This window comes from Haliotis asinina, chromosome 5, assembly GCF_037392515.1.
Source record: "Haliotis asinina isolate JCU_RB_2024 chromosome 5, JCU_Hal_asi_v2, whole genome shotgun sequence".
Classification (NCBI taxonomy): domain Eukaryota; kingdom Metazoa; phylum Mollusca; class Gastropoda; order Lepetellida; family Haliotidae; genus Haliotis; species Haliotis asinina.
Window position 1 is genome coordinate 50548808 of NC_090284.1, and position 26499 is coordinate 50575306.

Consider the following 26499-nt stretch of genomic DNA (forward strand, 5'->3'; position numbering starts at 1 on the left):
TGGTACCCATCCTCCCTATTGAGCAGAAAACTCAATGGATTTAGAGACAGACAAAAAAGCAAAGGACTAAAGGAGTCCCCCTGGAAAATTCCCCTTCTGATTGGAATAGAATCTGAAGTCTGCACCTCTCCTTGCGAGTACATCTCAAGTTCATCTCTCTGTAAATTATCTCACTGGACAAGCAATATGATGACACGAGTTTCGTCAAACACCCTGTGAATAATTTGTATTGAGTATTTAGACATGTGATAGGGCGGACGTTTTTGGGATCAGTCAAGTCTCCTTTTTTTTGAGAGAAGTATTGTTCGACCTTTGCAGAACCATGGGGGAACATCACCTGTATCCACAAGACAATTGAAACAGTGAAGTAGTGGTGCTTGGACACAGGGAAACAGTTTCCAATACCGGTTTCGAATGCCATCGGGCCTGGAGCTGTATTAGATTTGGACTTCTGTATAACAGTATTCTGGCAATCTTTTTATTTCTCATGCATTGCATGGTCATAATCACTGACCCATGGTGCCTCCAGGTTACAGTCGCATGCTGCTCATGCAAACGTTCCTGACGGGCATCAGTTGTGGGTTGAACTGGCTCACGAGGCATAAGATGTTTTAGCCTCCGTAGTTGATCTCGGAGATTTTGCTCCGTCAGGTAAGCATACATGGGCATGGCATTGTCCCAATGCAGCTTAAGCGACTTGCCATTGATGCGTGGATTATCAGGCCATACTGTCGCTGTCGCACAGTCTAGATGGTTTGACCAAGATATTCTTGGTCGGGTTCTGTGCCTTCCCCTGGGGCAAGTCCCATCTCCAGTATGGTTTGTGTCATTACGGGAGGAAGGCTGACTGCGCTGCGGAAGTGAAAGATTGAATTCTTCTTGTCTTGCTGTAACGCAGTAAGAAAACCAGCTTCGGGGGGTCAGCCCTAACTGGGTGATGTACGTCCAGTTCAGGGAATAAAATTCCCCTATTTAGGACCACCACGGAGAGGCGTACATCATCAGGCTATTATTATTTTAATTACGAACGTACTGCCACCAGATTCTGTCATGAGAGTGTCTTCAAATATATAAAAGAAGATAACCTTGTAATGGTGTAATAACCTTGTAATTATTTTAATTACAAACTTACTGCCACCAGATTTTGTCATGAGAGTGTCTTCAAATATAAAAAGAAGATAACCTTGTAATGATGAAATATTAAACGAACCAAGTCCTCCGCTGTGTTATTATCACTTCTATATAGAGACAGGAATGCTTTACAAGGGTAACTCATTGCTGTTGATGCATTACTTGTGTGTCACAAATATGTCAGTGAGGTCGAAAGTCTACAGAAGTCTTACCTTTCAAAGTATAACATTTTACAACATGAACTCGTCAAACTATTTTCTGTAAGTTCTGCAAACTGAACCATTTACTTCTATCGGCACCTGCTAGCACTGATTCTTTCTTTATTTTTTATTTTATTTTTTTTTTAATGTTATTTTATTTTATTTATTTTTTGTAACATTTCTTTCACTTTCATTCTTTCCCAAGCTGTCAGCGACCGGATACGGCTGTAAATCAGGTTTTAAGACTCCTCATGTATTTTCTTTCTCTGCGTGAAATCGTCTTTAATAGAGGTTGGTGGCTTTAACTTAACCGAACACAACCGAATGGCGGTTTTCACAAATCAAGCTTATGGGCGTTTCGGGGCGTCAGTACATTGGAGCGTAACTGCTTGTTTCTGCACTTGTTGCTGATGGTATTACTTCTTTCAACGTATAATTGTTAACTGTGACGTTTGACGTAAATCTGAAAATGTAACTCCATATGCTGCAACTGAATCGGGACACCACGTCTCTGTACCGAACAGGTAACAAAATAAATCTGTGTTAGTGAGACGGTTCAGTGAAAAAACATGACTTCTGTGTAAATCTTTGTTGCAATAATCACTCAAAATATATCGAAAACAGTTTTATATGATGATGCATCTATGGAGTACATTTTGGAAAATGTCGTTTTAGTTCTTTTAGATTGGTACCAATGCCTCTGTCACTCGTACGATAAATATTGAAGCCTTGACGCTGGCTTCTGATCACCACGATCGCCTGACACAAACTTGCGTTGAGAAGGGGTCACCGGTCGCAACCTGTCGCTGCAGGTTGCCTTCGGTATTCAGACACGATTGCGGGTTCGAATCCCAATTAGTCTAGATTTCGTTTCTAGATTTGTCAAGACTTACCGATGCTAGTGGGCTTCACCAGAATTACAAATACATGAGCCCTGCATCTCATCGCGCTGTCTCCTTATGTTATGTCTATATAGATGTAAAATTAAATACAGGTTCAGTTTAGCTCACTCACTGAGTCACTCAGTCAATCATATTAAAACAAAAGATGTTATTGATCTTTCAGTATTTTAAAGAACCTAAAGTTTTGAAGATGCATGATGTAATTAGTTAAAGAAGCGTACGTGACACAGTTCAGGATCATCCATCTGTGAAACTTTACGCATTTAAAGAGACAATATCCTGAAGGACAACGTTCAGATATCACTGAAAACGGCACTGTAAATGAATTTAGACCCATCGGAAGCTACACATAATCAGAATTTCACAACAGGCTGAAACAGATTAAGTTATTACTTCAAAGACGTTTTTGACAAAAACGTATCTGGGAGGTATCAGTTTGATGTATACATTTCTATAATTTTGATCTCAAAAACACGCCTCGTCACATGTTGATCTGCTGAAGGAAATATCAGTTGTGAGAACTGATCAAAGAATAATCTAACTCGGCAGTTCTCCTTTACATGAATACAGTTTCTTTGTCATACAAACCCGACAAAGACACTCCCCAGTGTTATGTCAATAAAGATAAAATGGTGTATTGCTTGAAGTCATTTACAAAGTCTTATCATAAGCCGAAGCCTGCCACCAAAACCTAGCACAGGATGCCTAAAACTGTATTTCAACAAGGGAAACCGTGTTTCTGAATAATATAAAATGTCAAAAAACCATTAGCCAGGTCGCTTGAAAGATGTCGTTAGTATCCTTCAGGTACATATAGGTAACACTCAGTCTATTGGAGCAGTTTCAGACGTCAACTACTGACGTCTTGGTGCACATCTATAATGCACGGTATTACTTTACGTCTTTAAAGTCATTTAGATTATGTTAACCGGATATCATGGTAAATGAGAGTAACAAAGGCACAAGTCTTTATTAACATTTCACATCAATCTTTATCTTTCGAGTGTCTGTTTACTTCTTTCAAATATCACCGTCCTTACGAGAAATGTCGAAAGATTTAGAAATTGTACAGGACAATGCACTTTACATGGATTTCATTTTATCATAGAACTGTAAACTACACTGGACAAAGTAATTTAGGGATAATGGTATCTTTATGATTGATATTTCATCAGATTGTCAATGAACGAATAGATAATTCTTCGTTATTTTAAAATTTACATATATACCTGTTTCTGTACAGTATATTTCATCTCTTCCTTGTACATGGAGGTACTGAATTTGCGAGTTACCGTGTTTGTGTTACAAATGTGATGTGTATCAGTTACTCTACTTTGGCTGCTTTTCCATCAGGACGATTGCAAAGCTAGCAACAACATCGTCCATTCAAATGAAAACAGTGGCCACTCGCCATTTTATTGGATTTTTTTTTTTTTTTTTTTTTTTTTGGGGGGGGGGGGGGGGGGGTTTCTTTTTTATTTTCTTGTTCGTTGTTTGCTTGCTTGGTTTGCTTGGTTATTGTTGTTTCGTTTTTAAGAAAAGCCGCAATTGGCAATATTAATACTGGAATGGTGAATGATTGCATGAGCTATGATCCGACAAGACAGCCATAGCTATAGACAACTGGATCAATAAACTCGCCTTGTATGGTATTCGTGGGATGCTGGCATGATGTCACTTCCAACACAGAATCTTGGCCCACCTAGATTTCGTTCAAAGCATTTTCCTCACGACACCCGGGGTGTTCACATAACTGGAGCCTATCTGTGATGAGATGTTTGTAGTTAGTCGCAATATGACCAATACATTTGATTATTGCTAAGAAGAGAAACATAGCTGTAAATGTGAGAAAATGATTTCTAACATACAGCAAAATATTTTGTTACATGTCCACGTTGAAACTACCATTTAACCAAAACGTAAAAAACGTAATCATTTAGGTACTCCACTGCCTCAACTGTAACTAACAGAAATAATCCCATAAAATATGATACAACTGTTCCATGATGAATAATATGGCACATAGCCACTTATAGTGATAGTACCAAGGAGCAATCATGAACAACCTGGCACCAATTCCTCATTCCTCACTCAGTTAACCTTCTATTCAAACGTGAGCACGTTGTGTAAATTTCCATGTTTTCCTAGTGGGTTGTGGAAAATGTCAACATGCCTACATATGTGTTAGATAGAAAAGGATGTCAAGGAAACATTTATGTCAAGGCATTTTACGCATACCTGTCACTTTAGCAGATAACACGTACGTGTAGTGTTCCACCCACATTAACACGATACTACACCAGTATGCACATTGTGTCATGAAAAAATCTGCGATTTTGACAGATTGCGTTGATCTTTTTCTCTGATCCCCCAGGACTTAGGGATCATTATAAATGTCCCGACACATATTCCTTCAGCAAGTTCTCATCAATATCCAAGAGACATCAACCAACTGGTATGTTCCACAGAGTAGGCAAAATGTGAAGAAAAGAATAATCAAAGCCATTATTGATTTGGTGCTGGATTTGAGAAATGTTAGGCAATGCATGAGAAATGCACTTGGTGTTAATAAGTGTGCCTCCACTAACACCAGAAAAATGTGTTTCAGGATTAACGTTCTGAGGATCGGGCTGTTAATGCATTACTTTTGCATGCCAAAATAAGAGAAGAACAATTGCGGCAAATGAAAAGGACCTGTAATAACATTTTAACATGCCACAGTCTTCTCATGAAAATGTTTGACTGTCTTTAAGACAGAAAGAAATCCATTCTGCTACCAACAGTACGTTCATTCATCATACAGACTATTTGTGTGTCGGGTGCTTTTAGGTATCGACAAAGCAGAACTATTCGGGAACCCCGTGTCCATCAATGTCCTTTTGCCTACTGTCTACCCTTTACTCCCCTTTATATTGATAACGTTCATTTTTCTGTAACATTTATATTTGCTTATATGTAACGATTATATTTGTTGAGTTCAACATGTACATTTATTGAACAGTTGTCCTTTAACTAATACGTGACGTTTATCCTGATTCTATATTGACTGAGAGAGACAGGAGAAACTGGAATGATGGAGAGAAAGAAAAAATAGACAGAGGGAGAGAAAAAGAGTGTACGTGTATGCGTGTAAAACACGACATACTTAAAGAAACGCCAGTTATTGGTGTTGCTTTTGATGGGAACTTTCAAAGGTTTCCTTTTCTGCATTTGCGGAAAGAAGACGTATATTATGCCAAACAAGAAGGGCAAAATGACAGCGCGTTTTCAGATGTGACAGATGTCTTACCAACTTGTCATTGATGACCATTTCATTTATTTCCCAAGAGCACATATGTGCGTACGCAAACAGGTCTGCCATTCTGTTTGCTGTTATTTGTAAAGAAGAAACACGAATGTTTTTACGTGAGTAAGAAAACACTAACGTGAAAAAGGTGTCGGGTACATGTATTTTTAACATAAACTTTCATCAGAATAAATCTGTTCTATTCTTATCAGCTCTGTAAAAAGATCAAAGCAATATTTTACTGGTTGAATTCTCTCAAAAACTCCCTCTGCACATTCATGCGGAATTTCTGGTATAAGCAAAGTTGATTATGCAGTTACGCCTACATCGTGAGCATAACTGAGAGCGGTTTAGTTCAGAATGCAAAGAAAGGAAAAACAAAGGGAAATAATTTTCTGTTTAAAACAACATTAAAATTCAAACTCCTCAATCTGTAATTCACTTTTTGTATGCTTACTGACGTAATAAAGTCACATTATGTTATCATCCACTGTTATTATTTTACTTACAGCCTCAACAAGGATGCATCCGTTTTCGGAATACATGAACACATGTTGTTCTAAGTCTTAGTCCAATGTTCTAAAAGCTGTTATCTAGCCCTCACAAAGTTGCATTCTGACCAGAAAGGCAACACCATGCTATTGACTTTGTATTGTACGTTGTATACAATCCGCCAGATCATTTCAACTCCCACACATCCTTGTAAACAACTCTCACCACAAGCATGAGGAACTGTGGACACAGTAGAAATGATCTATTTCCATCGTCCTAACTGTGACCACTGAATTTGAGTGTCATGAAGCTACTGTCTGACTAATTCAATGCAAAGGCTTTTGAAAGCTATAAACATAATAACGACGGAGGTAATCTTAATAAATCGTACTGTTCTCATAATCATCGATAAAATAATAAAATGTCCAGAGACTATTTTCCATAGAACATAAACGGACGATACCCCTTTGGTAGCAGAACTGATAAAGCTAACGTCATAGATCTCTTTTAAGTAGTTCTTACTTTGCTCGTGTCTCAGGATTCGAGTCAAAATTGAATTACTTGTCGTACATGTCAACGGAAGACATAATCGTGTGGTCAAAATATGTTATCTAAGTGATATATTATACATCAATGAATCCTAAACTGCGTGGGTCTTTGGTTATAATGTCTACCGAAGATTATGACGCACAGTCGTTTATTTATAGTCAGTAGCGCTGTAACATTCACTCAGCACAATCTCCTCTTTCTGTCATGTTTCTATATTCCTGGTCGTCGGGGACGTAACACTTCAGCATTGTATGCGCATCAACTTGCAGTCGATGATATTCTCAGAATGAACAATGCAAGACTGATTGGGCATTCATCTTCTTCACAACAGCCAGTTTACAAACGAGAAAGGAAAACCGCTTCTGTATCAACCTATGACTTGTCAGTCAACACTGAACCTTAGTAAGGTAGTTTTCGTTTTTCGTTTCTTATCAACAAATATTCAAGTAGTACATGTACATAGTGTAATTGTCTTTGGCATGTTTAAAAGCCCTTAATAGTTTACTTCTTGAGATTAAATTCTCTGGTAAAAGGCAATTTCATCATGCAGTATTAAGTCTAAAACGATATGTGGAATCTGAAAAGTTTCAACCTGACCATCTGCCCGGTCAAGTGGATCGTGCGCCTACTTGCCATGGAAAACGGACTGCCATTCTCCCGGTCCAGTCATACCAGTAGACAATAACGCCAGAAACTTGACATACATTAGATATAACATCTACTCTCCAGTCTAGAACCCTGTATACTGTGTCTGAGTGGGCTGTCCCTATTAAACTAAGGTATGATGGTGTATCAGTAAGCGGATCCAATAAAAGCAAACTGAATGAAAATTAAATGTACATGAGATATTATAATTACGTGAAAATATGACTTATACAACATGATCCAGTCATTTCTTCAGCTGCACAATAATTTTGGCTGTACAGGTGTTTGTGACACGTGTACTCAGCTTTCACACATTTTTTCCCACAAACATTAATTGAGAGTGCCTTATAATCAGATTCGACAAAGGAAAGGCAGAGATTTCTAATGATTATGGAAATTTATTTAACGCTCACATAACTTCTTGTATAGCATTGTGGAATATTAATCTGAAATACCTATCCATTCCAATATCAAACATTTTCTCCTCGGTCGAAATATTGCCAATGTTAAATATTAACTCACTCACTCTAAACTACTTATCCGATACGTTTTCATTACATAACAACGGGCAAAGGAAGGCAAGAGTCGCCATAGTTGCAGCAACTCACTATGCAGAGTGGCGTCCCTCATTACCGCCAGGAAACTTTCCTTGTGGGTTCGAATACTAGTTTCCAACTGGGATCCATGCAGGTAGCAAAGGTACTGTAAGTCCCCATGGTCCCTAGTATGGTGATCTACCTTCAGTTGTTGGCGATCTATAGCCTGTTTTTTTAAATATTGTGTTGTTCATATAATGATATTAGTTTTAACTTTCTAGTTTTAATGCTAACTGTAATATTCTAGTTGTTTTACTGTCCGTTGTTGACAGGTTTTTATAACACATACATATTCCGATTCAGTTTTACATGTTATCGTCACGATATGGCTAAGATACTGCCCATGTGACATTAAATATTAACTTACACACTCACTCGAATACTAGTTCGACGCGCTTATGTCCATGGTTTGTCAGCACGTTGTCTGCACACTTGGATTTCATCAAATAGGGAAACAATTTAGACTTGCATCACTTCCTTTTAACTCGTTCATCTCTTTCCATTAAGCTGACACCACGTGATATAATTGGGATAGTGTTAAATGTGGTTTGTGAACAAACTCAGTTACGTGGGAATACTCTTTCATTACATGGCTACCAATCAATTCCGTCATACATCACATAAATACAGTGATCGTTGCTCTTGTTACTAGGATCTACAAAGATAGGTACTTACCCTAAGATAGCTCAAGACAAGAATGCCATGTACAGGTAATTGCCAAACAAGATACTTCTGAAAGCCGCTGTTAAAATACCTGTCACTTTGACTTCACATGTTACAAACTTGATCTGATCTGCGTTTGATGCACCATATAACCCCATTACGCTTATAGCGGCCATTTAGGCAAAGCATTGATGGACGATTTTCAGTTTGTGAGAATACTGCATCCTGGTCGACGTTAATGGCCATAAAAGGCCATCTCTACAAATGATTCGCAGGCATCAGACAAAGATCTAACCCACTTAGCCACCCCGTCTTTGAGTGGTGACGATTTGGCGCATTAATGCTTCATACTGGTCTCTATTTAAAAAGATGTTCATCTTAATGCCAAACACGATTTAAAAAGAAACCGAGAAATAAGATCGGGCATGTGCCCGAGGAATCCCGAATTGTAAGGGTAATTTTGTTAACCATATTTCCATGGGTACTGAAGACCTTCATTAGTACCGAATATAGAATCTGAATGTTGTTTGTATACGAAGACTGTACGAACGAACGAAATACAAGTCATGTTATACTATCCCCTTGTGATGTCTGAACGTCAATGTACATACAATGTATGCTGTGAGGTCAATTGATTCAGGATGCCAAGCAGGCAGTATGGGAAATAGTTTCCAAATCTTATTACCCAGTCATAATCGTAGAACAGATGTTATTTTAAAGTATGGCTACAATGTATGACCTATCAAGTCGGAGGGCGTGATTCATCATCTAAAACCGAGATTCACATGGTATATGGATTCTGTGAGATCGAACGAAATCTCCTAGGAGGTAAATTCTGTACAATGCCCTGACAACGCTGTGACGCCATGAACTTGATGACGTCACAGTACTATGACATTGCTGCACACAAGCTCTAGTAGCAGTAACCGAGTTCACAGATGTACAGTAAAGAAGATTAATTTTGGATGATAAATATAATCTCAAACTCGTGTCTGTTGATATCAAATATATCAACACTTGTTAAAGTAAAATATCGTTAGTAAGCCTAATGTTCATCATTTCATCGTCTACAAAAACACATAGACTAGGCAACTAGACGATAATCCGTTCAACTGGTACATGTAATCTGTTATCGTTGCTCAGCATAAGAATTTCAAGGGTGATCGCTTTCTGGCACTTATCAGTGATGGTACAACATTCAACTTTACCAAGTATACAACGTAGCACAAACAATTTACAAAGTAGATCAGTTCAACAACTGGTATTGGATCTCATTAGGACCAGTAACTTGTGTCATCGGATTTATCAAGAACTGCCAAGAGTCGATCGAGAACACTGTCTGCATTATTTGAAGAAAAAATTAAATGCTCCTTCACCTGGTAACATATTTTTGTGAAATTCAGGAGTGCAATTAAATAACAGGAACATACTTCTGTTATGCCAACTATATTTGTAATGTTGCATCCACTGTGTCATGATCACTTATCCTCTTCCTGGACCCTTTTAACACTTTATTGAGAGGTGTTTTCTGGTATACGAAAAGAACGTTTGATGTTTTTCATGCTTCTGTTTTCATATTCTGAAGGTATATATTTAGTTGAGTCGACAGTGAGTAAATATGACAGTTTTCGGTCCTTTTCCATCGTGATGAAGCGTGTTGTGGCATCCTATGAAAATGAATTGAGAGAGAAATCTACAACCAGGTGGTTTCATAATAGGTTATCACATCTGGAGAATAGGTAAAGTGAATTTATTTACCTACTTACAACTTTGCCAGAAGCTGGCACCATCCTATCAGATGTAATGCCTTTGAGGAACCTTAGAAAGTGACTCCAAAGATAATGTAGTTTACATTCAAAAGTGAGGGCTCTGCAATTGCAAGACGGACGGTGAAAATTCCCAATAGCCCAGTTCACGTATATATTGTCATCAGCATGAAAGATAAGCAGATTGTTCTTGATCAATTATTCACTCAGTTACTCAATTATTTCCCGGTTGTTGTTCAGCCTTGAGCTGCCCCTATAGAACTACTTCCATGCAAGTTGCTCATTATAATGAATGACATGTAGAGCTGATCAGTTAAGTTCTGAAATATCACAAGACGCGGGAACGATGAGATGAAGACAGTGACACGTAACTATGCGTTTGCAATATCTAATGTTCCACACACTGCACAGTGACACTCGATTACGAATTACATTTTGTCAAACAAATTAGTATCGACATTTTTCTTTGTGTGATGAATAATTGGAAACTATAATACCCTATAAATCTTCTCTATCAGTTGCCCTTGAAGATCAGAGCTAGAATTGATCTTAAGTAATTCATGTTTCTTGTAAGAGGGGACTAACAGGATCAGGTGGCCAGACTCGCTGAAATGGTGCACGTATGTCGTCGTATCACAGTTCCGTATATAGAGCGATGCCCATCACTGGATTGTCTGGCCATGTAACTGAAACATTGCTGAATGCGGCGTAAAACTCACTCACTCCTTCAGGAATAGTTCCCGAAGACATATGTTGTGGGATCATAGTCTGGTTAAGTCAGATTTCATTTAAACTAACCCCGAGACCTTCCACGGGATATATTTTCTTGCACTAAGTGTCATTTTACCACGGATTGCAATAGCCAAGCACAGACATACATCCATACATTTGACGGCTGAAGGATTATTCTAAATCTGGAATAGGCACTGTCTACACCTAGTCCCCACTGGCGTGTTCGGTGCCCAGTCGGCCAAGTTTGGTCACGGTTTGGGGATAGCGTGAGTATTGAGCTCATAGCTTTAGCTCATCATCCATACCAAGAAACGCCTTGGAAGCACAACGTGGGTACGATGGCCACTTTCAGTTTCATCCGGAGTGTTGGCTGAATATTGGCATCGCTGAAGAAATCCATACTCCGACTAGGAGTTTGAAATCAACATTGAAACTGATTAAACTAATTCAATTTAAAACTAATTTCATCGTAAACACGTCTTATAAGAATGGAAGTGACACATACACAAACCTTCCCAGAAACACATGTCTCTTGGCAACGTCCGCTCATCACGTTCACCTTTAATCTAATCACGTTGTTGTGTCGCAACGGCATCATTCTTTATTTTGATTGCATTCTTGTGTGTGTCAAAGTCGTTGGAAGATCACCACATTCTTTGTCTACCAGATATATATATAGGATAAACAGCACAAAAAGGCAAATGACACACTGCCTTTACCGAGAACGTTATAATTACTGCCTCGGGAAGATGAGGATGTCAACTGACGAGAAAGCCAAGACGAGTCTTCATCGTTATTCTAGTATCAGCTATTTTGGTAAAACGATTGTGGGGTTGACGTACATGAATATTAAATTACCAAACTTGTAGTCATTGGAATATGAACTCTTATCAAACAAAACGTGAAGTATTTTTTTCCAGTGGACGTTCTTTCTGGAAGATAAAGCGATGTCATCGACAGCTACACCTAATCCATTGTCAAGTCATCGTATCTTGTAATAGGGATTTACGTAATTGAGTAGCCCCGTACTCTATTGCTTACAGCTGATGTCAACATTTAGCCATCTGAGAAATAAATCATTTGCTAAGGGTATTGATTTTATTGATTTTTCGCCCGCGCTGTAATGAAACTAAGCTTATCACACTCAGCCTGCCCAAAGGACAAACCTTAGCATCATAGCCTGATTTAGCAACCGAAGGCAGCGCACATGTGTATGGTTATCGTCTTATATGTGGGCAGTTAGAACATACTCCTTTACACAAAACATCGCGATATGGTGCTAAATTGTGTGCTTACACCCTCTGAACTACAGAATCAGTACAGCGATCTTTCTACTCATACTTTTATGTTAAACATGTTTGATGTTTTAATCTCCCTTGCAGTTTGATTGGATCTAAATTGCGTTAAGGGCATCGGGCTATATTTTTCTCGCGTGCATTCAACGTTGCCTAAAAAATCATAAATTTTGGAATAGACTGCATTAGTCATGATGTCATGTGTTTATGACTATTTAAAGTCACATTCAAGCTGCAGGCATATTGACGATATTTAGACTTATCCCTATTAATCACAATACCGCGTGTCATACCACATATTACATGATGCATGTGTCGTGAAGCAGTGTGCGAAATAGTTTCCAAATTTTGCAAGCCAGTTAGGCTAGCTATGCCTTAAAATCACTAGCCCACAGCATAATTCACTAGTCCGACATTTGAATGTAGCCACGGATTTCAACATTAAGCTGGCCACAATCGTGAATGATGTATAATAACATAGCAAGTCGGAAAGAGTCACTTATTTACAAAATGATCCCTGAAAATTCACTAGTGCAGATTTACTGGCCTGGATTTTTAATAGACACGGGCTAACGGACCAGTGGCTAACGGACCAGACTGCCGTGAATACTTATGTGAATGCCCTCTGTTAACGATATTCGTATTTTGACAAAATCACCAGGTGTGAAGCTACTAAAATTGAGTGACTAGAAAAACAACATCGAATCTATCGAGGCTCAAGTTTTCACTGAACCACAAGGCACCGGGCAATTAAGAGTTAACACTTTCGTTAGTCCGCTATTTTCTTAAAAAAATATCGTATGTGCAAGGACATTTACACTGCGTATTGGTTTAAGCTGCATTGTTCTGAGTACATCTGAGAAAGAGGAAGATGGTTACCCATTAACGTCATATTCTTTGATATAGATTGGACGTCTACATTTCAGCGTGCTGGAAACACTTACATATTAGGTAGCAAAACCCTGTCAAATAGGATAGAAAAACATGGCATCGTCTGTGTTAAAAACTTAGAGATGGATCTTGAACCACCAAAGAAATCCCAGAAACCTTTTCGAAGAAAGACCCATTTGCGTGATATGTCAAGATGGAATTCGGATAACACTACTGTCAAATGGAGTAAGAGGACTGAAAAGTAAATTCAATTGGTTTGACTCAAAGGTTTCTTACGTTGAGAGTGACACGTTAAGACAGTCCGAGCTTGCTGTACGAAGACGTTGATTTGATCTTGGTTGGTTTAAGTGACCGGACGGAAAATAAACAGGAGAACCTATCACAGTTAATGCATTTAGCAGAAGTGAAAACGTTATTCTAATCAACGTCTTTACTTGCAAGTTCGAGGAACTATAGTTATGAACGGCAGTGAATATACCAAGTGATAGAGTTACGAATTTAGGTCACACAAGCAGTATTTCAGCCATATCGTGACTAAAACAAGTTATTAATAATATACTCCTCCAAAAACGTAGGGGATAATGAATAATGTTTTTTTCAAGAAGGTCGAGAAATCACTTTAAACATCTTGCACCACACATATGTTACTATTTGTTTCTAGTCGTTTGTTTTAAAATGAAAATCGTATACATGCAAATGACAAGCCATACACCAATCATCTTTTAACAGCGACTACATTCCAAATAACTATGGTTGCAAGGAAGTGCAAATGGTGATGCACTCTCAAAACATTCAATAATATCATATCAACATTGATTGACTCCGATATGTCTCCTAAATATTTTTAATCGTGAATAAAAAAAATGTAGATCCCCTACTTTTTTAAGAGTATAAAATGTAAAGTTCAATTGCTTCCTGCAAGGACCCTAGCTGTATTTATATCATCACCATAGCCATTGGCGAGTATGCTGTATATATATATTTACAAAGAATATGAATCAAAACGTTTCAAACAATTTCATTTCTGTCAAAAAGACTCCATACTTATATACCGCCGCCATATAGCTGGAAGACTGTTGAATGCGACGTTAAACAACAACCAAATAGTCATCAGTGCACTCTTTGCCACTCTGTGCTCAACGCCTGGATATTAAATATTGTTACATTAAAGCCGCCCATCGCTAAATTACAGCTATCCGATGACAACATCGGAGTATCAAACTCGCATAGCGCTCATTACGCAAGTGACTTAAGTATTCGGCAATGTGAACATGTTAAAGCCGTGAATGATACAGGCACAACTGGACGCTTACTGAATAAATAACCAAATCACATAATGATGGACAAAGCCATGACACATTCAAAGTCAGGAACATACAAAGGACGACTGATGACTATCCTACATGACGGTTACCTTAGGACATGGCAATCACATAAGACACAGGATTTCCCCACACGGAATGTGAATAAGTCACACCAATAAATATACCCATGGTTTTGACTCTCATGATGCCATTATTATAAGTAGGTTTGAATGTATGATTATTTCCTGACTGTAATTTTAGATCAAATGCGTCTATTAAGCAAATATTAGATTCAATAAAGTGTCCTTACTGCTCGATAATTTAGAAAATCAATTGATTTCGTTGGTGACAAGCAGCTATGGACCCTTCTCAACTGTCAAATGTTCAAACATATTGGTATGCAGAATGCTGGCATGTCCTTGGGCACAGGGCTATTGCAAGAGTACTGGTTGTCATTCACTGACTATCAACCACATTGGTCAAACGACGTGAGGAAACTAAAGACTTTAAGGACAGCCTGCTTTTAGTTCGATTAGATTCAATCAACTATCCTTTCTGCTCCTAGGACAGATACAGTCCTTGCCTGCTGCCAACCAGTGACAGTGACAGATAATAACAACCTCTTGTTTCAAATTTCCAACATCTAAGTTTAATTTAAACTGTGATTCCAAGTTGTGTATGAAATGTGATTGAGATTGTGCTTTTGATAAAGTAAAAGCGTATGTTTACCTTTCCAATCTCATCACATGTACTCCTTTGTTGATATGTTAATGTCAGTAGATGAAATCAATATCATGACAACAGCGGTGAATTTGAAGATTTATATTTATGTACTCAATGCCCATCTTGTACCCAATACCCATGTGGAACACGTATGTCCCAATATGATTGTTTGCATAGATGCGGACGGGTTTTGCTCTTAGTCAGTTTATATTCAGTGGCAGAGTTTACGGTGATAGAGGACGCAGTGTCAAGTTTCTAGGGGTAATGGTTTCAGGGTTGTTGCAGATTTCCCTACATCTGTCAATTTATGCCAGTATGTAGATGTTACATGTTAATAACTGATCAGACCATTTTCACATAGGTTTTCCTTTTGTGCTCCTGCTGGGGGTTGAATACAGGAGGACTCTAAGAAAGTTGAGACGTTGTGATCATATAGGAAAACGCTACTGTGCAGTGGAAAATATACGTAGACCTTTAGAAGATCTGAGATGATATTTCACTTTTAACAGTGTGATACTGATGTGGAAAACCATACGTTCTCTGCAATAGGCACTGTATCGCCAAACAATACATATCACCAACAGAATGGCTACGTTCCAGATTATTCTATACTTACATATACATATATATGGGTGCATTGTTAGACAATCAGTTCTTTAGAAGAGATAATGAAGGCGCCTGGTAACATTTTGATGATGTTGGTGGCTTTTGGTGAGCTGTTGAAATCGGTACATCTGCCGTGGTTGGTGTGTTTTACAATTAATATTGTAAATACTCTTGTTTCGGATAAATGTCTCAGTTTCTTTCCTATTGCCTCATCACAATCTATCATTCACTATTCCTTAATCCAAGGATAGCAATTTACATCCAGGTTTACATCTTTAACTAGTAATCTTTGTAAAACAAAAACATTAACTTGCATCTATGGCAATACTAATATTAGATTACGTTAGTGTTGAAATTTAGAGGTCTCATTTCAGAGAATCAAGCCGTTGTCTTAAATGGTTCCGTGGTATGGAGACCTACCTCAATTGTTGGTGATATTTAGCCTCTTGTTATCTTGTATTTTCATCTATATTCAAACTGTTTAGGTCTCATTACTAGTTTTAAATCTGTAATAATCTAGTTATTTTACTGTCCTTCATTGACAGGTTTTTACTAATTACCTTTAATTACTATGTATAAAATTAATTCTTCTCGTCACGATATGCATGAAATATTGCCGATGTGACGATAGAAATTGAAGTCACTCGTTTTAAATGGTTATTCGACTTTTCAAAACATATTCACTTTGTGCACAACTAGTTATCCAACAGAATAACAAATTACCTGTGACCTCTGTTGATGTTAGAATGACATTTGATTCTACAAATATAGAGAATGACATTTGATTCTACAAATATAGATAAAATGCGGAGTGGAAATGTCAAAATGTCTGCCATTGATAATCCAGTGTAAAATCATACCTTCGATGAGGTGCTGCTTTAAGTGATATTTTCTATTCCATGACTTACACGAAGGCTGTATCTTAAGTCCTATGCTTTTCTTTTTGTCTGTCATTCAATTATGTGTCATTATTATACAGTCTGGTACATGTCATGGCATCCTGATGCTTTTGGGAGGTGACCTGATGTCTAGTACTGTAACCTGCCCACAGGGATATATGTTACTAGCTTTTATAACCTTAAGGTGAATAGAGACTTAGGATTAAGCTCGAAAATGTGTCATTGTTGTTGCAGTTCGTAAGGAAAGCATTATTTCATGTAGACTATATTGTCCTCATGCGTGTCACAGAAAATTCATATGAAATCATTTGGTTCTGAAATACAACCTATTGTATTGCATGGATCTGAGCTGTGGGATTGTAAGGATTTATACAGCTGAAAAGGTCAACACGTAATATGGTTTGTGTGAATATGGGGAAGTCCCACTGTGTATTGTGTCTTAGCGTCGTTGAAATATCGCATGATTTAATGCCTGAAAACTGTTTACATGAGAGAAAGTACAAACTACTATTTTAGGCCAATTGTCTGCTGTGGGTAGGGTAGGACAACCTGACCCTCATAGAGGACACATCGTGCCATCACTGATGTCAGTGGTCCTTTCCATCGCTGCTTTGTGCTTTACATCAAACGGATTTTTTTAGAACAGTCAGAACTGGCTCTTGCGTTGTATTCAATGGAAATTTTACATAACGATGATAATTGTGAGAATTTTGGTTATCATTGTATCGCACAATCCATTGACTGATGTCATGAACATCAATCTAGGCAAACTGGGATACAATGACATACAACATCCTGTTAATCGTTTATTACGACAATCTTTGGTTGCTGAAGACCAACTGTAATCCGGATCTCTAACGGTAGTGTCGAGAGTTCTTAACTGGATAGACGTGAAAATCTGGAATTAATCCGTTCAGAATCTGTTTGCACAGTATGTAGTAAATTGATGAGAAGAGACAGAACATACGTGAAGTTATAAGCGAGAACTCTCATCGTATCCCTTGTTCCTACATATTAAAATACAATTCGGCTGATGCTGTTCAAAAGTGCTGTTCCACTTACTCAATTGGAGGCATTTACGTTTTGTACCCTCAGACAATTTATTTGCAACTAATCCTGAATACATCACCTAGGTATTAGAGAGTGGAAGAGCGAACGGGAAGGGAGGAGGAAGAGTGTGAGTGGGTTTAGCTTTACGCCGCACTCAGCAATATTCCAGCTATATGGCGACGGTCTGTAAATAATCGAGTTTGGACCAGACAATCCAGTGATCAGCAACATCTGCGCAATTGGGAACCGATGACATGTGTCAACCACGTCAGCGAACCTGACCACCCGATCCCGTTAGTCGCCTCTTACGACAAGCACAGTCTCCTTTTATGGTCAGCATGGGTTGCGGAAGGCGTATTCTACCCCGGGACCTTCACGGGTCTGGAGGAGGAAGAGCGGAAGTGGGAATGAAAACCGGACAGAAAGACAGAATAAGTGATAGAGACCGGGCAAAATCAAAAGGGTGTTCCTCTCGCACGTGCTCGGGGTACAAAACATTCTAGATAGTCTATGAAATCAGTATTTCAAAGTGTTTCAATGATTTTTGCTGACGATTTAAATTCACTCACAAGAGGTCGGTGAAAGATCTATTGGAACAATCATCCAACAGATGTAAGTCGATTGGTGTTATGTTTAAGTCATGCTGTTAAGGTTTAATAAATGAGATCCAAATCAATCATTAATTTCATGTGATATTCTGGTTTTGAGTCAGTGAGTGAGTTGATATTATAAGTCACATGGGCAATACTGTGTGAAACACAAGTCATACAAAAACGTAAAATTGTATTACAATAGCGGCCGTCAACAATGGATCGTAGAAGGCTAGGCTGTATCAGACATAGATTTTTAAGTAGTATCTGATCATAGAAATGTTACTATTGATACCAATACAGTGAGCCATAGATCACAAATAATTGAGATTAGGCGACACCACAAGGGATTTGATTTTGAGAAAATATGTGATACCTGCATTAATGTGTCTGTCTTGTTGTGCATAGTGTCCTTTTACCTAGAGTTAGTTATGACGTGTATCCGAACATTAAATTACTATGAATACATCCTGCTTCTACCTAGACATGACGCATGTAAATAGTGACCTCTAATTTAACTCTCGCAAAGTAACCTAATTGATATCCCGGATCTCTACTTAAACCCACTTAGAGATGAATTTGTGAACTATGTTCCAAGACACGGCACCACACCACAATTAGTGATTCCAGAAATATCCGGTAAAGATAGGGTACTCACCGTTAAAGAGATTAGTCATCAGTGTAATGGGTAGACAAAATACAGCTACCATTACATCAGCAACAGCAAGATTTGCCAGCAGGACGTATGTTACGGTATGAAAGCGACGATCACGGTAGATAACAGCTATGACGCTGGTGTTCCCTAACACAGCAAGTATGAAAACGGTCCCGTATGCCAATGTCAATATTGTCACCATGTAGGTAGGTTGTTTTAGTAAGGGATAGAATAACCTTTCAGACAAGTCTGTCCAGTTATCCGGAGTCGTTGTATTTTCGGCCAGCGTTGTCAAAGTTGTAATCTCCATTTTCAAATTGTGAAATATAACACTGTCTTGTGTTCACATACTCCCGTGGCAATAATTCACTATTAGAATTATGTCCATACTGTTCTTGGTGACTATTACTTGAAGTGATGGCAAACAAACATCGTGGCGACACTTTGACTCCAGCTCTTCACACTGGTCAATAAATGAGTAGGATCTAAGAGACACTTGACAGTACACTCAGCGTTCTCGCCTCAGACTCGGCAAAGAAGCAGCACGCTGCGAATAAGGTTTGATAATGCTCTCAAAGAGGCTCTGTAGTGCAACACACAGGTTGAGCTGAAATTGACAGGTGCGGTGCCCGCCTCTTATGGACATGACATGTCAGTAACAGAACCAACAGCATTTACAGACCCTGTTTTAGCTCACTCGGCCTGGAGACGTTTTCTCCTTGATAGGAAAGTAAGCGATTCCCCAGGTAATGAATACCCGCAGATCTTGTTCTAATGAAACTGTCAGTGCCTTTACGGCCGATGTCACTCAAAAGGATAATAAGTAGAGCATTAGTTAAGTTACTCCCCTAAGTACAAATGTAGAACATGGAGGTAAATTGATATTTTATGAGCCCTTTAAGTGTGCGTACTTTTACGTGAGTGGTCGTTGCGGGAGAAATGTATACTTAATTGAGGCATGGGATAGTTATCTAACAAATAGTCGTTGTAATGGAATAGATTACCTTCACAGAAACACCCATCGGAATACATGTACAAGGCACTTACAGCAATAAATGATGACAATACGATGTACGAGGAATGGAACAGAATATTTTCGCTTTCATTAGATAATGAAACTATTTATAAGACTTTTGTCCTCATTTTGAATGTTTTGCATGTTGAATAATTAAGATTTGCATTTTTGTCTTACTTTCATGTTAATTATATTACTTATTACACAAAATAGTATCAAAAAGTACTTACAGAAGAAAAGGGCAGCTATCACGAAAGATATGGAATATATGGTTGATATTCCACTCTCCACATCCGAAAGCAGAAGAAATCCTTCCCAACCAACAACTTCGCACGCAACGAGGTCTTTTTCTGCTGCACGTAACTGATATGTTACCTTTCATTAATTAATCGTCCATTGGAATAGTTTAGACAGAAACAACCACATTAAGGTGAATCGGTGCAATTACGTTAACGTAAAGACATAAAGGACTCATTTACAGGATTAGACGGTGACATTTAAAACCGCCCAGAATATCCACATACGTGTATAAGATGATAAAAGGTTCAAGTCGGTTCTGTGTCGACAGCGTCTTTGCATGACACGGCGGTAAGATGGATTTTTTTGTTTTCATACTCTATTACGATGTTGCACAAATGCTCAAGCTACCTTTTTCACTTTGAATAAAGTGATTGAGTGAGTTTAGTTTTACGACGCTCTTAGCAATATTCCATCCAAATCACGGTGGTAGGCACCAAGTATGGGCCTCACTCATTATACTATCTGGGGAATCGAACCATCGTCGTTTAACCACGAGGCTACCCCTACCGCCCCAGGTCGCAATGAGATCAGGTAACGTAATCGGCTCAATATCTGAGTCAGGCATAGCAGCGACTGAACTCCGGCATCTTTGCGGTAGGAAGACAATATTTTATTCTGACCAACAATCTGTTAGCGAAAAGCATTGATGGATTATAGGGAAACTAGATCGAACCCTGATTCGGTGAGGGTATACCGCCAGATAACAGGACTAAGTGTAATGAAATGCTACGAGAAAGCATTTTAGATATCACTGAAAGTGGTGCTAAAGTAAAATGTAAAAACATACACGGGTGACGAATGTTTGATGCAGAAGTTTAATGACACGCCACTGAATGATAAAAGATACAGACATATTTGTATGTTAACTATCTTTGCGGTTTCCATTTAAAATTCAAATGAACGATAAATCTACACGAAACATGAATTTCCTATGTAATGATTGTCTTCCAGAAATGTCATATGTATTCCATATGACAGGCAGATAGATATTCCTTGTACATGACATGAGTGAGTGAGTTAAAATTTAAAGTTACATGCATGGGCAGTATTTTAGCCATATCGTGACGCAAACAAGTTGTAAATTCACCATAAATATATGTAAAGTATAAAACCTGTCAACGTTTCGAAGTGAAACTAGCATGTATCTCAAACTTGATTTCAAATTCGGACACGACAGTATGAATATAGGCTATAGATCGCCGACAACTGAAGGTAGCTCATAATAAAAAAAACAATAGGGACTTAGTACACGACAGTTACAGCATATATAACATGTAAGGTTATTATGGCATGGGAGCCAATTTAAAATCCTCAATAACAGGTAGATCCCACAGATAGATGAATCCCACTTACATGCATATTATATGAGAATCATCTGCTGCCGTACATGGAAATTTATACTGTCTTCAGACCGAGCACGCCAAGCAAACAAGACAGAATATTTGATAGTTATGCAAATAGATAATCAGAACGCAAAGCACTTTTTCTGTTAAAGCCTAAGTCCCTTTGTTAACGATCAACCATATCATTTGCTGCAGAAGAATTCTGCGGACTGAAGAGAAGATGACCTTCTGCATGCAAGCATAGGAATTCCAGCACTTTCAAGGAATTGTGAAACAAATTTCCATCTTTTGGCAGCACTTTCGGGTCTGAACATTTAGTCCTTTAGATCCCTTGAGCTGTCCGCTCTATAAAGAGGAACGCTACCATCCCGGACCTCCCCAGCACATCTTACTCATCTCCTTTACATTGATGACATCGAGCCCCTTGCCAAAAGAGATATCAATTTGAAAGACCAGGTTCTCCTCGTCGAGGCCTTTCCTAATCATATTGGCATGACTTGTGAACTCGACAAATGTAATACTCACCCTATTCCAACGTTGCACGTAACTAATGATGGATCGGTCGAGTTACACTATGAGCATCTTGTGGGAGATCAGGCCTACACCTATCTTGGAATGTAGTGATAGGATTATCCTTATAGTGGGTATTTTTCCCGGATGTAAACCAACATTTTTTGCAGGAGTACATGTACCATCGGTACAGAGCATGGAGAAGCTGTCATTCTTGGAAATTATAATGCCCAGATTGGAAATAAAAAACATAAGTGAATGAATACTTTCAAGGTTCCTCCAAGATAATGGACTGGTATCTGTCCAGAGCCTACCAATCTGTAAAGGACCTAGATTGACCTTTCACACTGAAGGACCTACTACGATGGTGGATCACATTCTTGTGGCTAATCAGTCTAAGCAATCAGCTCAACTATATCATTGATATACAAACAAAATGGCGATAAGTGACAAGTAAACCTCTTCAAGTACAGATACAAGTCTCAGGACAATGCAATAAACCTGTTGACACCACACTAATCCGTTAATTGCATAACCATCAGCTGTCACGTGACAACAAGCATGATAATGCCTCACAAAGATAGGGGTCAATTAGACATGTTAGATAATGGTATTGCGATCTACTCAGACAGTTCGGCTTTAATCCAACCTGAGTGGCACTGAGTAACTGAGCTCATCAGTATTATTAGGTTTGTGTTTATTACGATCCCGGGTGTCATCGGCGCCTTTGAGTCAAAGAAAACACAATGGACAAGATTACGTTTGATCTCTGCTTATTTAGGGTCGTTTCAAAACAACCACTCGCAAATCTCGCAGTCTTGGCTGAGTAGCGTGCTTTGCAGTAAATTGCAGTCGCAGAAATAAGTTGGTTTAAAGTAATTACAAACTATACAATGTCTCAGACCACAACGCTGTCACATGTACCTTGAACAATTCCAGCAAAGGGGAATATCTTTCACTCCCGTTATAACCAAAGTCTTTCAGAAAGTTCTTGAAGAGAGACTTCCTGAACTGCTTGAACCTTCCCTACCCTCAGATGGCCCATGAAAAGGAACGCTCTTAAACTCATGCTTCCTTCAACCTACAAGAGAATATACGTCACTGTCAAGCACGTAATGATTCTGTACACGTCTCCTTCCACGATTCATCAAAAGCATTCCACTCTGTATGGTACTTTTACATATATTTCTTTATGGATGATCCTCTGGCGAAGCAAGGAATTCCACAACTATTTTAAGTGTGCCAAGGTTGTTGTACAGAATCGTTTGTGGAGAAGCTTTCTGAGAAGCCATTGCATCTATTGTCTTCGCATGGATGTAGTCGGCTGGTCTCAAATGTGAAACTGAGACCTTCCATTTTGATGCGTAAGGTCAGTCACTTCCACTCGCAGTCGCCTAAAAGAACATACTTCCATAAATTTACGGAGACTGTCCAAAACTTTGTCAGTGGGTGGCACGCCTAGGGGAGGGGTAGAGAGTGCTTCGTTTTTTCGTCGTTGAACTTTACCTTATTGGTCGTCCATTTCTTGATATCCCCATAGCAGAGTGCCATCCTGGAGCTTGCAGACTGAAGATGTTTGTGGCTTCGTAAACGTGTCGATGGAATCCGTAATTGTCATTTGATGTTGCCAAGGGTCTTAGTATAAAGTGTGAACAGGACAGGTCCCAACACTGAGCTTTGTGGAACTCCACACACTAACTTGTTTGGTGTTGAGGTGCACCCATCGAGGGGCACTGTCTCATTTCTGTCACCGAGGTAGGATTCACTACACTAGAGATCAGAACGTTTGATACCGATCTGACTCTCAAGGCAGGAGGTTTCTGTGGTCAACAATGTCAAATGCTGCACTGAAATCTGAAAGACCTTACAGAGCAACAATGCGCTTATCGACACAGATCGTACTTGTCAAGGTGTAACTACCGAAGACACACCGCACGTTCTATTAGGTATTATTACTTCCTTTCAGGGGAATGACACTGAGTTTGACACTGGTCTATAGTTTGTGAGCGTACCTGGGGCAAGAGAGGATTTCTTCAGCAGTAGTACCGCAGTTTTGAGTGAGCTAGGCACAACTCCAGAAGTCAGGATGAGATTTACAACGCTGCTCATGGCAGGAACCATGATGCCGGCATGTTCAATTAGTACCTTGGTTGGAATAAGATCAAGTATACAAGATGTCGGTTTGTCTTTATGATGGTCAAAATTTCATCTTTAGAGACACTTGAAATGACCCAAGGGCTCCCCATCGATGTATATGATGTATCTTCTAGCTGATCCCGAATTGATGTTACAAGTTATGTAAAGTAAGATTGTAATGTCGTTAGATTTCTAGTTCGATATACTTTTGCGGATCCAGGAAAAACTAAGTGCTGTAATTCGTCCTGGTTATCACCGAACTGGAGATCAGATCTATTGTTTGTCATATGTTTCCGTTGCCCCCTGAGTGAGTGAGTGAGCGAGTTTAGGTTTACGCCGCAGTCAGCAATATTCCAGCCATATGACGGTGGTCTCTAAATAATCGAGTATGGACCCGAAAATCCAGTGATCAACAGCATGAGTACGATGACATGTGCCAACCAAGCCTGCCAACCCGATCCCCTGAGCATTCTCTTACATCATATATATGTTATGCATTCACATATGAACTGCTGCTGTAGTAGAAAGTAAATGCAACTACAAAAATCAATTATCACAAGAAATATCTGCTTGCAACGGGCCGGATTATGACGATATTAGTTTTTTCTAGGACAGCTTCAACACATTCAACTATTGCTTGATCCGGTCACAACAAACCCCTGATCACAACTTGAACACATTCATATGCCGCTATGTACGTTGTGACACAAGCCATCATGTTATCAACGGAACAAGCAAGACCTCTCATAAACGGGATTAGGTTCTGGTTATTTGATTTTCAAATGTTAAATGTATACTTTATTTGACAACTTACTACAAAACAGCCTTTCGGAACAAACTTTCAAGACTCTAGTCAAGGTTTACGAAACACTGAAATACTTAGATTGCTATATATATGATAGCGTCACTTGGGAGTAATACCCGTCTACCACCACAAACCATCTTAGTAACTAATATTAATTACCTTTGTGATTTCATTTCTAGCAGCGGAATCATTACAGGCTTCAGACCAATGTCACCTGTGTGGGTATCATGATTCTTCAAGTTGATACAGTGAAACTGATGTCAGAAAGACACCATATCTGCTTGTCTGCCTTCAGCGCCATAGGCAATGTTAATTATATTTCACGTCAAGGAAGACCATCTGGTGTCCCGCAGCTGCTGAGACCAGCTTACCTTGCAGAACTGCACCATTAATAGACTCGTGTCGTTATACGATCCGTAACTTCTGAACTGATCGTCTACAATAGCTTGTTGCATCCACATTTATCATGAACATGTAACTGATATGTTTGGTGGTAGGATTGGTTTCATGACCAAATGGGATGTCGCGGATTAAAGTGAGTGAGTGAGTTAATATTTAACGTCACATCGGCAATATTGCAGCCATATCGTGACGAGAACAATCTAAGTTATAGTAATGTTAAGATGAGAAAAGAGAAAAAGTAAAACCTGTCAGCGAAGGACAGTAAAAACACTAGAGTATCTCAGAACATAAAACTAGCATTGAAAGTTAAAACATTGGAATTCAAGAAGACAATACAACATAAAACCGGGGCTATAGATCGCCAACAACTGAAGGTAGATCACCATACTAAGGTCCATGGGAACTTACATTACTTCTGCTACCTGCATGAACCCTAGCTGGATTTACACCATCCCCTCAGCTATTGGCAATTATCCTGAAATTTAGCCATTACTTAAAACAAAAAATATTCTACGATTAAAAACTAGTAGTAGATTTAAATTGACTATGAGAGTATTGGACTTACGTACCCTCTCAGGAGGACAATAATTTTACAATACTTCAACCCCCTTTGAGGGTACAGCCACTAACAATCTAAGTTACTAATTTAAACTACCAATCATTAAAATACAACAATCTACAGAACATATCAATTACAATTCAATAAGAAAATCAATTTCTTTTAAAAATCCAAGAATTAAACGAGTACTAACTGTGCTAAAAAGATCCTTCATTGTTTTGACATTGAAATAGTTATCCCTTATGATGGAGAATTCAACACAGTCAAGAAGGATATGCTTGACCGTGGTTCTCTCATCACAAGGGATACAAAACGAAGGATCATCGCCTTTTAGTAAATAAGTGTGGGTGTAACGCGTATGGCCAATGCGACATCGTCGCATAATGACCTCTTCAAATCTGGACTGACAGCCCAAGTGAGTGTAACCAATATAAGGTTTTATGGCATGTAATTT

General features: G+C 38.8%; 1 protein-coding gene across 1 annotated transcript in view; it reads right to left on the minus strand.

Annotated features, from left to right (window-relative positions):
• Nucleotides 1–19418, minus strand: part of LOC137284461 (neuropeptide SIFamide receptor-like) — a 41453-nt gene extending 22035 nt beyond the window's left edge. The window contains exon 1 of the mRNA XM_067816273.1: nt 18979–19418. Coding sequence (XP_067672374.1) covers nt 18979–19285 — 307 coding nt within the window. The 5' untranslated portion in view covers nt 19286–19418. The remainder of the gene's footprint in view (nt 1–18978) is intronic.
• Nucleotides 19419–26499: the final 7081 nt, after the last annotated feature.